General features: G+C 42.3%; 1 protein-coding gene across 2 annotated transcripts in view; it reads left to right on the top strand.

Moving 5' to 3' along the window:
* LOC311010245 (N-alpha-acetyltransferase 15, NatA auxiliary subunit-like) overlaps nucleotides 1–13,700 on the top strand; it is a 35,670-nt gene that overhangs the window by 2,536 nt on the left and 19,434 nt on the right. Inside the window, exons 2-20 of one of the 2 annotated variants that reach the window (XR_014596755.1) lie at nucleotides 2,065–2,149; nucleotides 2,244–2,348; nucleotides 3,582–3,739; nucleotides 4,598–4,732; nucleotides 5,379–5,532; nucleotides 5,825–5,944; nucleotides 6,026–6,121; nucleotides 6,275–6,381; nucleotides 6,967–7,039; nucleotides 7,213–7,382; nucleotides 7,493–7,645; nucleotides 8,082–8,210; nucleotides 8,358–8,571; nucleotides 8,650–8,843; nucleotides 8,962–9,070; nucleotides 9,157–9,255; nucleotides 9,489–9,632; nucleotides 10,302–10,399; nucleotides 10,536–10,952. Coding sequence is in view for 1 of the 2 variants with exons in the window: in XM_084004835.1 (XP_083860961.1) it covers nucleotides 2,065–2,149; nucleotides 2,244–2,348; nucleotides 3,582–3,739; nucleotides 4,598–4,732; nucleotides 5,379–5,532; nucleotides 5,825–5,944; nucleotides 6,026–6,121; nucleotides 6,275–6,381; nucleotides 6,967–7,039; nucleotides 7,213–7,382; nucleotides 7,493–7,645; nucleotides 8,082–8,210; nucleotides 8,358–8,571; nucleotides 8,650–8,843; nucleotides 8,962–9,070; nucleotides 9,157–9,255; nucleotides 9,489–9,632; nucleotides 10,302–10,399; nucleotides 10,536–10,733 (2,541 nt within the window). In the remaining variant the exon portion in view is untranslated. Of the gene's footprint in view, nucleotides 1–2,064; nucleotides 2,150–2,243; nucleotides 2,349–3,581; nucleotides 3,740–4,597; nucleotides 4,733–5,378; nucleotides 5,533–5,824; nucleotides 5,945–6,025; nucleotides 6,122–6,274; nucleotides 6,382–6,966; nucleotides 7,040–7,212; nucleotides 7,383–7,492; nucleotides 7,646–8,081; nucleotides 8,211–8,357; nucleotides 8,572–8,649; nucleotides 8,844–8,961; nucleotides 9,071–9,156; nucleotides 9,256–9,488; nucleotides 9,633–10,301; nucleotides 10,400–10,535; nucleotides 12,543–13,700 lie in introns of those variants that run through there. The other variant, XM_084004835.1, reaches the window with a different exon arrangement.

Here is a 13,700-nt window from a genome sequence, read left to right as displayed (position 1 = left end):
CAAGTGATTTTAAATGAAGCTTAATGGTTGCACCAGTTGCAGCGAGCCCTGCAGCTAAGAGCCGCCACTCACACAGATCCTCTCTGTAAATAAGGAGGCAGAGTTATTTTGGGTGAGGTAGAGAACACACTGGATATTAAGCACAGCTGGAGGTGTTAATGTTGCTAAATTTATATTAAATATACAGTACAGCACAGGCGTGTGCTAGTATCACGTTACTAAAACAAAACATGTCCGCAGTGTGGAACTTTTACACATTGATAACAGCATTGTCCTTTGTTGCCTGTGTCAATTGTATTAAATGGACAAGGACACAGAAATGCTCTGAATCACCAAGAGCAAAATATGCTGGAAAAGGCAGTTGAAAGCTTAAGCTGCTAAGTGAGTTAATCTTGAGCTGAGATTGTCAATATATAATGAGGCAATATTAAAAACTAAATTAGTAGTTCATTACTTTGGTCTTCTCAGAGGAATGGGCAGAGAAAGTCCTCAGTCAGAGTCACTTCTACACCACTGTCCTGTAGAGCATCTTCCACTTGTCTCTTGAGCCCTGAGACGGCATCCTCATCCCCTTCCTTTTGCACCAAGCATGATGGAAGAAACAGCCTCCGTGCACGGAAAGCCCAAGCCATCGCTGTCACCATGTCAGGTGTCCTGATGAAGTCCTGAGCTGGACCAAACATTTTCGCCCGTTATAACAAGTTTGGATGTAACAGTTCAGTAAATGAGCTGGTTCAGGTTTGAGTCCATACTGTAAATCTTGTGTGTCAAATTCCTCTCTGTTAGCCTCTTACACCCGTTAACAGAAGTGCTTGGGCGACTCTCAGTGGTAATGGACCTCATCGATTACAAATATACAGAGATTTGCATAACATGCATCAGCATGTTGCAGGATGAAAGCAGGCATTCCCCCCGGAGAACAAGCTGCATCTAAAAACAGCTCACCCACAATCCTCTAAACTTTGGAAGTACAGAGACCCAACAATTCCATGCAGCTGCAAACTAATGCAGTATGAGAGCTATCTACGTTTATATTTCAGAAATTCAATGCAGTCGTAGTTTTCACACATATGCAACTCTTTTGCACCAGTATGCACAGTTTTGTGTGACTTTGTCATTCATGCACTTCAGTAAAAGTACAGTATTGCAGCGCCATCCAGCAACTGACGGGGCATGAGCCGGTTTCTTCTGTGCTCTGATCCGAAATCTCTGCTAATGTTGCAATCCTCCACTTAGTTCAACAGTGAATTACTTATAATTTCATAACCAACCTCGTCACCCATATTTGAGGCTGACGTAATATATATATATATATATATATATATATATATATATATATATATATATATATATATATTATTATTATTATTATTATTTTTTTCACATTTAGTGATTTTGACGGTGGGACAACGAAATGCCATCTGCCAGCTTAACTCTATCTCTCACTCACAAGCATACACACTCACAGTGATCAGCTTAAAAGGAGAGGAGGTTGTGTACCATTGATTGTGCAACTGCATACTAAATATAACTTCAGGGTAAAAAGCTGGTAATTCCTTTAAGGTGGTGTAATACAGTGTGTGTCTTTAGTAAAAAGTCTGATTCCACATTTATGCTCAGCTGTATGCAGAAGGCTGATAAATGTTAATAATATGGTCAGTTTGGGGGAATAGTTCTGGAGTACATTGTCTCATGTTCTGCTGTTGAAGTCATAATGAATTGATATATAATTGCTGTTGTATCAAATCACACTGAATATGTGACCATGACTGCTGACTTAGCCACACTATACTATATTACTACTATACTATACATACACTATACTATATGCTGTTCCAGCTGTGGTTGACATTCTGCCTCCAGGCACCAGCTTGTAGTTCTCTGGTATGGATTACAAGAAAGTGATCTATCAATACACAAGTGAAATATGGAGTTGAGCTCGTTATCAGGTGTCGGGACAAGGCTGTGAACTCCAGGATGAGTGTTGTGCTGCTTCACTCTCTGAAATATCACTCTTGTTCTTGTGGCTAAATGTGTTGTTTTTTTCTGTTCTTCCCATGACAGAGATGTTACGAACACAAGCAATACAGAAATGGGCTCAAGTTCTGCAAACAAATTCTGTCCAACCCCAAGTTCGCAGAGCATGGAGGTAAGCAGCAGACAAATGGATGAGAACGTTCTGTGAATGGGGAGCTATGCACTGTATTAATTACTGTCTGTTGTTGCCTTGTGTCTCCCTGCAGAAACTCTGGCGATGAAGGGGTTGACCCTGAACTGTCTGGGGAAGAAGGAGGAGGCCTATGACCTGGTGAGAAGAGGTCTGCGCAATGACCTCAGGAGCCACGTCTGTATCCTTTATTAATGTCATGGAACACATAATGTATGCCTTGAGTGTCTTTGACTCGGATGATGTTATTTAATCAACAAATGACCAAGTAAAAGTCAAATGATATTAGCCTATTAGTTTGCAGTTCAGCATTTTAAGTTGTCTTTCATCATTAAAAACCGTCTATTATTTGGGGCGCAGGTGGTCGAGTGGTTAGAGCGTATGCCATGTACGCCGACCCCGGTTCGAATCCCGGCCAGACGGCCTTTGCTGCATGTCACATCCCCCTCTCTCTCCCGTGTTTCCTGTCTGTCTACTGCTAAATAAGAGGTGTCTATGCCAGGAAAAAAAGGCAAGGCCTAGTATGAGTCATAATGTCTGTCTAATATATGTTCTTGGACATATTAATTGAATATGTATTTAAAATGTTACAAATGTGCTTATCTTTATGCAGGTGATGAGATTGCTCCATAAGTTTTGGGGTCTTAAATCATATTTGTTGATTATTTGCATCAGATTTTAAATTTTAAACCTTCAGCTGGTGTGCCTTTTTGTATATGAAGAGTTGATGTGTGTCTGATGCCCCGGGACTTTGTGATGCACATTGTGCTGAGGAGCTCTTTGTGGACAACAGTCAGCACATCCTCTCGCATTGCTCTCTTTCTGTCCCGCTCTCTCTCTCCATGTGACTACCAGACCTGAGGGAAATCTGTGCACATTTTCCAGGAGATAAGTGCTGGGCCGTCTCAGCCTAAAGTCAACATACAGAGCAGACAATGCAATACTGTCTCTTTTTAGCTTCAGCAGTCATTTCCTATCATCAGGAGCCTTTGGCGAACATGTGTCTTGGATGTGTGGTCTATACTTTTGAGGGAGGTTTTTTGATATACAATGTGTGTTTTTGAAATCCTGGTGATTTTGGTCATTTATTCCATCAATTGGGGCTCTAGGGAGTTGCTATGGACATTCTTCATTATTTTTTTAACCTATTTACAAACTTAATACATGAATTGAATTCAAATAAGTCCTATTTAAAACCAATTCAGCAGTTAACTTCTTCAAGAAGTCCCGTTCTGCTAGCAAAAGTTAGAGAACCATCATCAGGTTGTCCCTTCTAACCAGGAGACGCTTATTGGGCCCCTGTGACCCCAGTCACCAGGACATCATTGCTGCATGCTTCTGTATACCCTTTTAATAGTAACTTGATGATGTCAGATTGAATGGAGATTGTTCCTTAACCTCATGTGCGTCCCAGGCTGGCATGTATACGGCCTACTGCAGCGCTCGGATAAGAAGTACGACGAGGCCATCAAGTGTTACCGCAACGCTCTGAAGTGGGACAAGGACAACCTGCAGATCCTCCGAGACCTGTCCCTGCTGCAGATCCAGATGAGAGACCTGGAGGGCTACAGGGTGAGGAGTGACATGGGAGTTATGAGTGGATGATTTCGATCTTGTGAAATAATTATTCTGAGCTACGCTTTTTAATCTTACACTAAAACCCATCTTCAGTCCCGCACCACTCAAGGTGAGGCCACAGGGCCATCTGTAGAGGAGCACGCCGTAGTCCACACCCAGTTGTGAGAAGCAGATTTAAGAAATATGGCAACTTCTCTTAGTAATAGAAGAATATAACAGCCTTAAATATTTATTGGGGAAGGAACTTTCTCGAATGCACACTTCCATCTGTCACTTGGCTTCGTCCAGGACGCAGTACGGCCCTCATTTTGGAGAGGACGGAGCATATCAGCAGGCAGATATCAGGTTGCAGTCGGGCTTGATAATGTAGAACAGCTCTCCTGGGACACAGCTTGGGATTTGGAAGCTTATTTAGTGGGAGTTAGGAAATGGCAAGATGAAGTCTGGTTGAAAGGATTAAAAAATGGATGAGTGAGTGAAAGGGAGGGGCTCCGAGTCGTGTGTATTAGGTAGTGGTGTAACGGACTGTAGTTGATCTGTACGAACCCCCAACCCAGCCCTGGTTCAACAGTTGTGAACCGCAGATGATTGTCAACATTTTATCGTGAAGAACGAAGGAGTTATGATGTTTTTAACTTCCAAACACTAGATATAAGCAGCTTATGATGCTTAAAAAACATTATCAGGGCGTTACTAAAAGTTTTCCTGCTGAGCCGGTCTGTGAATTAAGACCACGATACGATCCGAACCGTGACTTTGTGATCTGCCGCAGCCCAAGTATTGGGTGTTTAAGTTCTGCCTGAGTGAGCTTGTAACAACCAGGCATCAATGCTTTTTCTTTTTTGCCTGTAGGAGACACGATACCAGCTGTTGCAGCTGCGTCCAGCGCAGCGGGCCTCCTGGATCGGCTACGCCATCGCCTATCACCTCCTGGAAGACTACGAGATGGCTGCAAAGATCATTGAGGAGTTCCGGAAAACACAACAGGTCAGTAGTTCTCTATATATAAAGTCTGTCCTCCTCATTCTTCATGTATGAGGTGAGATACTTGCTGAATGATGAGTTATCTGAATTACAGTGTGTGCTTTTGTTAAGCACGTCGGTCCTTCCTCTGAACAGTTTTAGACATGGGTCTTTTTTCTGTCTTTGCGACCACAACAGAGCTCACTCTCCCCTGCTTGCTCCTGATAAGAGCAGTCCACTTCCTGTCTTTGTGCCATGTGTTTCAGGGCTCCAGACTAACTTTTTTTTCATTTGTCGCACTTGTGCGCTTAACTTTTTCTTTTAGGTGCAACAGCACATAATTTAGGCGCACCCAAAATGTTCCCATATACACTGTTAATTTCTTAACACAAGATGTAAATTACTATAAATGGGAATCAAGATAATTTTCTTTTTTTTAATTTAAATCTCAACACAAACAATAAATCACAATAAATGCCTAAAATGGTCTCACTCTGGAGCTCGTGTTTAATACAACAAGCCAATATGTCTGGGCTGCACATATACATGAAGGAAAAAAGCAGCGTTTCCCAACCTTATAGATGCAAACGTCCACCAAGCAACTCCAGTACTTTTTCACGGCCGCTTGTAGAACATCTTGATTTCACTAACAACCTATTTGTTTGTCCAGACGTCTCCAGACAAAGTGGATTACGAGTATAGCGAGCTGCTGCTGTACCAGAACCAAGTGCTGAGGGAAGCAGGCCTTTACAAGGAGGCCCTGGAACATCTGTCCAACTACGAGAAGCAAATCTGTGACAAACTGGCTGTGGAGGAGACTCGAGGTGGGTTACAAAAATGTACAATGGAGGTATTTTTTTTTACATACGGTTTATTTCAGGCTTTTAATTTACATCGAGACCAGAATCGATGACAGTTTTTCATGATGTGAGATTCCTAATGCTCAAGAGAGCAGGTGGAAGCTTTGCTATTTAGTTTCTTTGTACCTTATTTGTTTCACTAAGAGACTTTCAGGGCTGTATTTTTATTTATTTATTCAAGATCAACACTTTTAGTGGCTTCTCCAACTTTTTTCGAGTTGAATTTGACCAAAGCTCTTCTCTCATATTTCCATAGGAGAGTTACTGTTGAAGTTGGACCGCCTGGATGAGGCAACAGAGGTCTACCGCCGTCTGCAGGAGAGGAACCCAGAGAACTGGTCTTATTACCGCGGCTTGGAAAATGCGCTAAAGCCAGGTATGACACATTATCCAGTCTGATAGAAATGTTGGCATCATCATCATCTGATTATATTCATTTTTCTTCTTCTTCTTCCAGGCAGTGTAGAAGCCAGACAAAAGATCTATGAAGATGCCTGGGAGAAGTTTCCCAAAGGACTGGTTCCTCGTCGGCTGCCCCTCAACTTCCTCTCTGGTGTGGCCAATAATAAGTCTCCTCTTAACCAAAATAGTGACTTCCCTCTGTGTTGTATGAATGTAGTAGCCTGTTTTAGCTTGAGTTGTTTGATCATATTCACACTTTTTGAGTTCCCAGGTTTGACTCAACCTTTCTTTATTTGTTTTGCAGGTGAGAAGTTCAGAGAGTGTCTGGACAGGTATCTGCGGTTGAACTTGAGTAAAGGCTGTCCGCCTGTCTTCACCACCCTCAAATCGCTGTACAACGACAAAGAAAAGGTGACAGCGCTGCTGCTAAGACATGACGGACGACTGCTCTAAATCACAATGACACTTCACTTTAAACCAGCTTAAATAATGCACTGAAGGAAGAGAGGTCAATCTTAGGGAAAGATCCCTGTGTACTAGGTTAACGGCATAGTTCGGATTTCAAGAAGTGGGTCTGTTTGAGGAGCAGAGGACCCGCACAGCAGCAGAGCAATGTACTGCTGTGGATGGGGCCAAATATTTTGCTTAAAACAAAGGCCCACCTACAAATAAAAAATATATCGATATACGTTCAAGTCTACACTATATTGCAAATCTTTTTTTTTGGCTGAACCTTTCTTTTAGGTATCTGAAATACATTTGCTGCTTCCCCTGTCCACCACAGTACATTTTATTGCTCCTGATAGTTTATCTGTTTCTCCAAACTGGGGAGAGGCTAACTGTCACCTACTATGTGTAATACAAATTATGGTTAAGTACCTCGTATAACCCTACTTTGGAAGACCTGAACCATTCCTTTAAATTATTCTCAAGTATTCACTCACAGCTGCATACTCCATACCGCAGTTGAACTAATGTCCTCTTTGTCTTTTACAGGTGGCAATAATCGAAGACTTGGTGGTCGGCTATGAAACCACATTAAAAAGCTGTAGAATGTTCAACCAGAACGGTGAGGAGAAAATGTATAAATCACGTGATGATGATCAATGTTTTTTCTAATCAACAATATTGACAGAATCAAATGGTTTATACCAACATGTTTCATTTCTGTTTGTCTGCAGTATTTTGTTTCCAACCTCGAAGAGACATAAACTTACACAATCTCTCATTCCCCTTTTGCAGATGACGGTAAGGAGGAACCACCAACAACGTTGCTCTGGGTGCAGTACTTCCTGGCACAGCACTTTGACATGATTGGCCAACAGACACTGGCACTAGAATACATCAACGCAGCCATTGAGAGCACGCCTACGCTCATCGAACTCTTCCTTATCAAAGCCAAGATCTACAAGGTAACATACGCCACGGATTCCTGCATGCGTTCACAGTTATAACTTAATATACATACACTAAATGCTGCTGCTCTGTCATGACTCACGTATTGGCCTTTGTCCTCATGCAGCATGCTGGGAACATCAAAGAGGCTGCTCAGTGGATGGATGAAGCCCAGGCTCTGGACACCGCTGACAGATTCATCAACTCCAAGTGTGCCAAGTACATGCTGAAGGCTAGCATGGTCAAAGAGGCAGAGGAAATGTGCTCCAAGTTCACCCGGGTAAGAGAAACTGGGGGTGTGTACACAAGTACACACTGGCAACTGAAGAAAACTTCTGGAAAATGTCCCAACAAAATTCTGATTGTATTTCCTGTTAAGTCAATTAACAGAACTTATAGAATCTGGAGACCCATGAACCTTATCTATTACTATAAATACATATGAATAAAGGTATATTATATGTAGGGGTTATTCATTTAAATGTAATTTATGAATTTAATAAGTTAATGATAAGACGGCTCCAGGTAAAAAGAGTTTGAAATTGTAACTTAATCTGACAACACTGGTCTCTTAAATGAAATAAGTAACTCTGTACACAAATAACAATAGATCCACAGTAAAACAAGAACAATAGCCTCATACAAGTTGCTTGTAGGCGACCATTCTGTTTGCAGCAGCCAACAGTTGAGCATATGCCGGTTTTTGCTTTGTCCAGGAGGGCGCGTCTGCAGTGGAGAACCTCAACGAGATGCAGTGCATGTGGTTCCAGACGGAGTGTGCACTCGCCTACAAGTCCATGAACAAGTTTGGCGACGCCCTCAAGAAATGCCACGAGATTGAAAGGGTGAGCCCTTAATATAATGGATTGTACTTGTATATTATTTCATGCAATGTTTGCATGAGACTCCTAAGCTACCCCCAATTAAATATTTCTAAGTTCCAGGTATGTGTCGAATCCTTCATTGACTTTTTTTCTTTACTCTTTCATCAGCATTTTGTGGAGATCACAGATGACCAGTTTGATTTCCACACCTACTGCATGAGGAAGATGACGCTACGCTCCTACGTGGACCTACTGAAGCTGGAGGACGTTCTTCGGATGCATCCCTTCTACTACAAGGCTGCCGTCAGCGCCATCCAGATCTACCTGAGCCTCCATGACAATCCCCTGACTGATGACAGCAAGGAGCTGCAGGCCGACACCGGTGAGGGGACTCTCCCAGTACTAACTTTCCAAAAAGAGGAAATCTGTACATTTTGTTCATCATTACCCTCTTCTCCAGCTAACCTCTCTGACAAAGAGCTGAAGAAGCTGAGGAACAAGCAGCGGAGAGCCCAGAAGAAGGCCCAGCTGGAGGAGGAGAAGAAGAACGCAGAAAAGGAGAAGCAGCTTAAGAACCAGAAGAAGAAGAAGGAGGATGATGACGAGGAGATCGGAGGGCCAAAGGAGGAGCTCATTCCTGACAAGCTGGTCAAGGTAAGAGAGAAACATGAAAAATGTTAGTCTTTGACGCCGCTCACCCAGGAACACATAGGATACAAGTGCAATCAGTCAAGGTGATTTGTGTTTTCCCTCCGTCACTTCCTGTTTACAGGTAGAAACTCCACTGGAAGAAGCCGTCAAGTTTCTGATTCCTCTCAAACACCTGGTCAAAGACAAAATAGACACCCACTTAATGGCCTTTGAGATCTACTTCAGGAAAGGTTGGCGAGCACATCTTTAACTATACTTTTTATTTATTTATTACCATGTTGAAACTGTTCTGCTTCACACAGATTTCTGTTTTCAGAAAAATACCTGCTGATGCTCCAATCGGTGAAGAGAGCGTTGGCCATTGACCCGAACCACCCGTGGTTACACCAGTGTCTAGTACGCTTCTTTAAAGGAGGTAAGAGAGAAGGGTCTTCATTAATACCAGCTGTTGGATCACAATGCACCTTATGTAGTCCTTTGTATTTCTTTTCACATACCTATATTTGTTCCTTTATTCAAACATCCCTTTCCCCTACCAACTTACTGCCAAACACCTCCTCTTGCCTTTTCTCCATACTTCTTTTCATTGACTGTTTTACATCATTGCTCCTCACACTCCTCCCATCTTCTGCTTCTCTTTTCTTTTAGTCTCTGAGAGCACGGAGCTGCCGGAGGGGGTCAGGACGGTGTTGAAGCAGGAGATCACTCGGCTGTTTGGAGACAGCAACGCCATGAGCTTCAACCAGGCCTACCTCACAAAGCACTCAAACTCCATACCACACCGACTGGCTGGTAAACTTCTCTCTGTCTTTCTCACACACACACACACACACGCACACACACACACACACACATTTAACGTATGTATTTTAGCAACCTAAAAAAGAGACTCACCTAAAAACATCAATAACCGTTAAAGTGTACGCTATATTTAGAAGACTTTCAATGCTTCGAACGGAACTGAAACTAAAACATAATTTCAGTTCTCCATTTGATTATATTGTAAATATAATGATATATCAATTTTTTTTAGGCATGCCTTAATTTTAGGTGGCTTAAATGTATTTTGCTGTATTTTTGCTGCTGCCCCCCACAACAGAATATAGTCTGTTTCTCCAAACTGGGGTTGTGGTTGATGTTGGACCCTCTAGGGGAATATGCTCAATCAGGGCCATTTTGAGAGCAAAATTAAGTTGGGACAGGTCCCATAAGTGGTCCCTCCCAATCTCAGCAGCTGCACTGCTGTAAAGGAAAGATGCTTGTGGTTGTGGTTGTATGTTGTACCTTCCGTAAATCGTCATCTTTGGATATTTCCATCTTGAGTTTTGTTTCCTTTTTATCTCTGATGATATACAGGATTGAGCTTCCTCTGTCCATCTTAAAACCTTCCTCAAGTTTTAACAAACCTTTGTTGCAAGCACACCCTTTCTCAGTATTGGCACTGTTCTCTCCCTCCGGCAGCTGCTAAGATGATGGTTTATCTGGATGCATCGACGGAAACGAAGGCAGCAGAGTTGGCCACAGCACTAGATGAGTCACTCAACAACCGAACCATACAGGTATGCATTAATGGAATTATGTATCAGCATCAGTGTATGTTATCAGTAGTAATTAAGCTTGACTTTTAAGAAATACAATTCCAATGTGTAGAGCTACCATTTAAAATGTGTCGCTAACCTTTTTCTTCCCCATCAGATCTGCACAGAGGTCCTGGAGTGTCTTCGGAGCGCCCTGCTGGGCGACTGTAAGGAGCGTGCCGAGTCGTACCGCGCCGAGTGTCACAAGCTTTACCCCTACACGCTAGCTTTCACGCCTCCCGGATACGAGGAGACCACCAAGATCGCCAATGGAGACGTTTCCACGGAAACGGAGGAGCTAGCCAACGAGATGTGAGCACGATAGAACAACAGCAGATGAGAGAAGGAAAAGGGCCGAGCACGGAGCCTTGTGGTACGCCTGGCAGCCATTTTGTAGAGCCAGACATGGGGAAGCGAAAATGGGTGTTTCGTTCTTTGGCTCAGCTTAATTGGGTCTGTCCTGGCATGGCTTGGCTCTCTCCCACATGGTGAAAATCAGGACTGTGTGTGCGTGCGTGTGCGTGCGTGTGTGTGAGTGTGTGTGTGTGTGTTGAGAGCATGTGTGCAGTTGTGTATATTTGTGGGAAAGGAGGGGGAGGGGGGAGAGGAAGACAACAGAATGGCCATTTTACTTTTTTAATAAAGCTGACAACAAATCTGCTGAAAGCTGAAAATGAAAATAAACAGTTATTGGCAAACTGTCGGGAGAAACTGTGATGGACTGACGCGGACTGTCGGTTTCCTCTGAGATGATCAATAACAGTGACAGCAACCACTGGAGTTTGACTCGGTGCTGTTGTTACACGCATATCGCATACTGCGTCCCCCCCATCTTTTAAAACAGCTAACTTAAATGAAAATAGGACACAACTGTCACTGGGGTACGGGAGACTGAGCTGAGTGGATCTGATCTCTGACAGATCTGTAGGAAGCTGAGCAGGAGGAGTAACTGAGGACCCAGAGTAGACACTGAGGACATCCAGCAACCACAGGCGTATCTATCTGCTGTCACGCCCAGGTAAACTGCCAATCTACATGTGGCAGTGCAGTGGAGTGTGTGAGGAAGGCCCGATCTCTGCCGGGGTACAGCACGAAGAATGTCGCCTCACATGTGAACAGTGTTTTGTTTTTGTTTTCTTCCCTGACAGTTCCTGGTTAGATTTGGGAATATGTAATCCTCTGTCTGTTAATATGGAGCACCGTGTAGCACAGATTAAAAACTGTAAAGGTTGTGTGTTGCGCTCAGTTTCAAATATATTGCTACTCTTTAACATTTTTACATAGCACTGAGAGTCAGATAGATCTAAGCAATACTGTAGACATCTTCCTGTCTGTTATGGATCAATGAAACTTGAAACTCAATTTATTGATCATTTCTAGATCGGGTTGAAGTGGTTACACCGAGCCTCTTTGCAGAGTCGCTTGTGTTGATGCTGTAGAAATGGTTTTATCTGAACGTGCACAGGGACTCTAAACAGACAGAGTGGAAACATCCTGCTTCAGAAGGCTCGTCTCTGCTAATTAAAACCGCTCCTCTAAAGGTCAGAGTTCAGCATCCAAGCCCGTTGCCCAAGATGACAGGAGTGTAAATGTTACACGGCAAGTAAACGTATGATCGATTGGAATTTGGTGTTTATTTTTTTTTCTGTTCCTCCACCTTTTTTTCTCACCAATAATCGTTTCTTCCCCCCTATTCCTCTAATTTGGGTTCTAATGTGAAAGATTAAATCTGAGATGGCGATGTATGATATCTCTGGATTTTTGTATTAAAACCAAACTAAAAACAATTTACTACTTTTTCATCTGTATGTGTAGCCAGTGTTTACCGGTCCGCAGATGTAGCTGGCGATATAAAATGCATAAAAGTGTATTTAAAAGTTTGATTTTGGGTTAAAAATAATCCATCTCAAACACAGCAGAGTATTGCAACGCCTCACTGTAGGTCCAACATATGAAAAAACTAGGTGATTCTTTAGTTACTCAGTGTAATTTTATTATTATTCTAGGAGAGAAGTTAGGTGGAGAAATATAACAAGTAATTTCACCAGTAGGGGGCAGCAGCATGTTCCACTGACGAGGCAGGTGACTGGATGAGGGAGTTTACTTGTATAACATAATGTAATAGTTCTGTTGTGCATACACACAGGCAACCAACACAAAGTTAGATAGATTTCTATTTACACTTTTTGATGATGAGTTCTCTTACCATCGAATGTCAGCAGTATTTTCTGATACTGACTGACGGTCATTTTACGGTTTAGTTTTTCCACACAGCTTGAAAGAGAATCCACTGAAACATGCATTTGGTATTTTCGGTAGAATCTATTCAGATAGCAGCTCCTGGCGTTTAGATACAAAAGTTGTTGGTAAACTCGATACACTCAAAACATTGTTGCTACTAGGCCTACTATGTACCATGTGCTACTTGCGGAATAATCCTCATGTTCAGTCTAAAATAAAATAAAGAATGAACGAACGTCATGCACTGACTGCTGCTCAGAGTTTATAAAGTCCACACAGATTTGAACCCTTAAGAGTCGTGTCTCTGAGGACAAAACATGTTAGCTTCCCAAAAACTGCTGTAAAAATATGATATATTCATATTTTTCCACTTCAAACTGAAATATACATACCAAATATTAAGTAATTATTGAATCAATGATTATATACATGTTTTCATAACTTTTTAATTTAAAAAACTAAAATAATTACTAATTATTATTATCATTGTCTGCACTAACAGTGGTTAGCACTGCAGCCTCACAGCAAGAGGGTGCCGGGTTCGAGTCCCGCTCTGGGTTCAGGTTCCATCTGTTCCTTCTGAGCTGTCTCTACATATCTACTGTGATAGTCTGGTGACCTCTCCGGGACACAAATTAACTTTTCTTTGCATTGTTTGAGGAGTCAAAACGGATTTAAAGAAGCATGCCTTTCTGTTGAACCTTGTGTTTCAATGAGGGGAGTATATTCTGAATGCTTGTCAGTGTGAAACAAGTTGTGTTAATGCTCAACATACCTGCTGTTAACGTATGTGATCCTCTTTGTGTTCATTTTACACCAAAATCATACATAACAAGCATGTATATACTGTAAATATATAGCGTGGCAGCAGCACAGATAGTAGAATATACCTATATCTTCTATTCGGTTCAACATAAATAATTTATTTTGAGGAATTCAAAACACACGTGCTTTCAGTGGAATCCACAGCAGCGTGAATGGTGACGCACCAATCATCACCATGCTGCCGAAGGAATCTCCTCCTCTCCTCCGCGAAGCGTCT

Source organism: Eutrigla gurnardus (assembly GCF_963514095.1).
Source record: "Eutrigla gurnardus genome assembly, chromosome: 3".
Classification (NCBI taxonomy): domain Eukaryota; kingdom Metazoa; phylum Chordata; class Actinopteri; order Perciformes; family Triglidae; genus Eutrigla; species Eutrigla gurnardus.
Note: the sequence above shows the minus strand (reverse complement) of the source record. Positions and strands in the feature narration are given on the sequence as shown.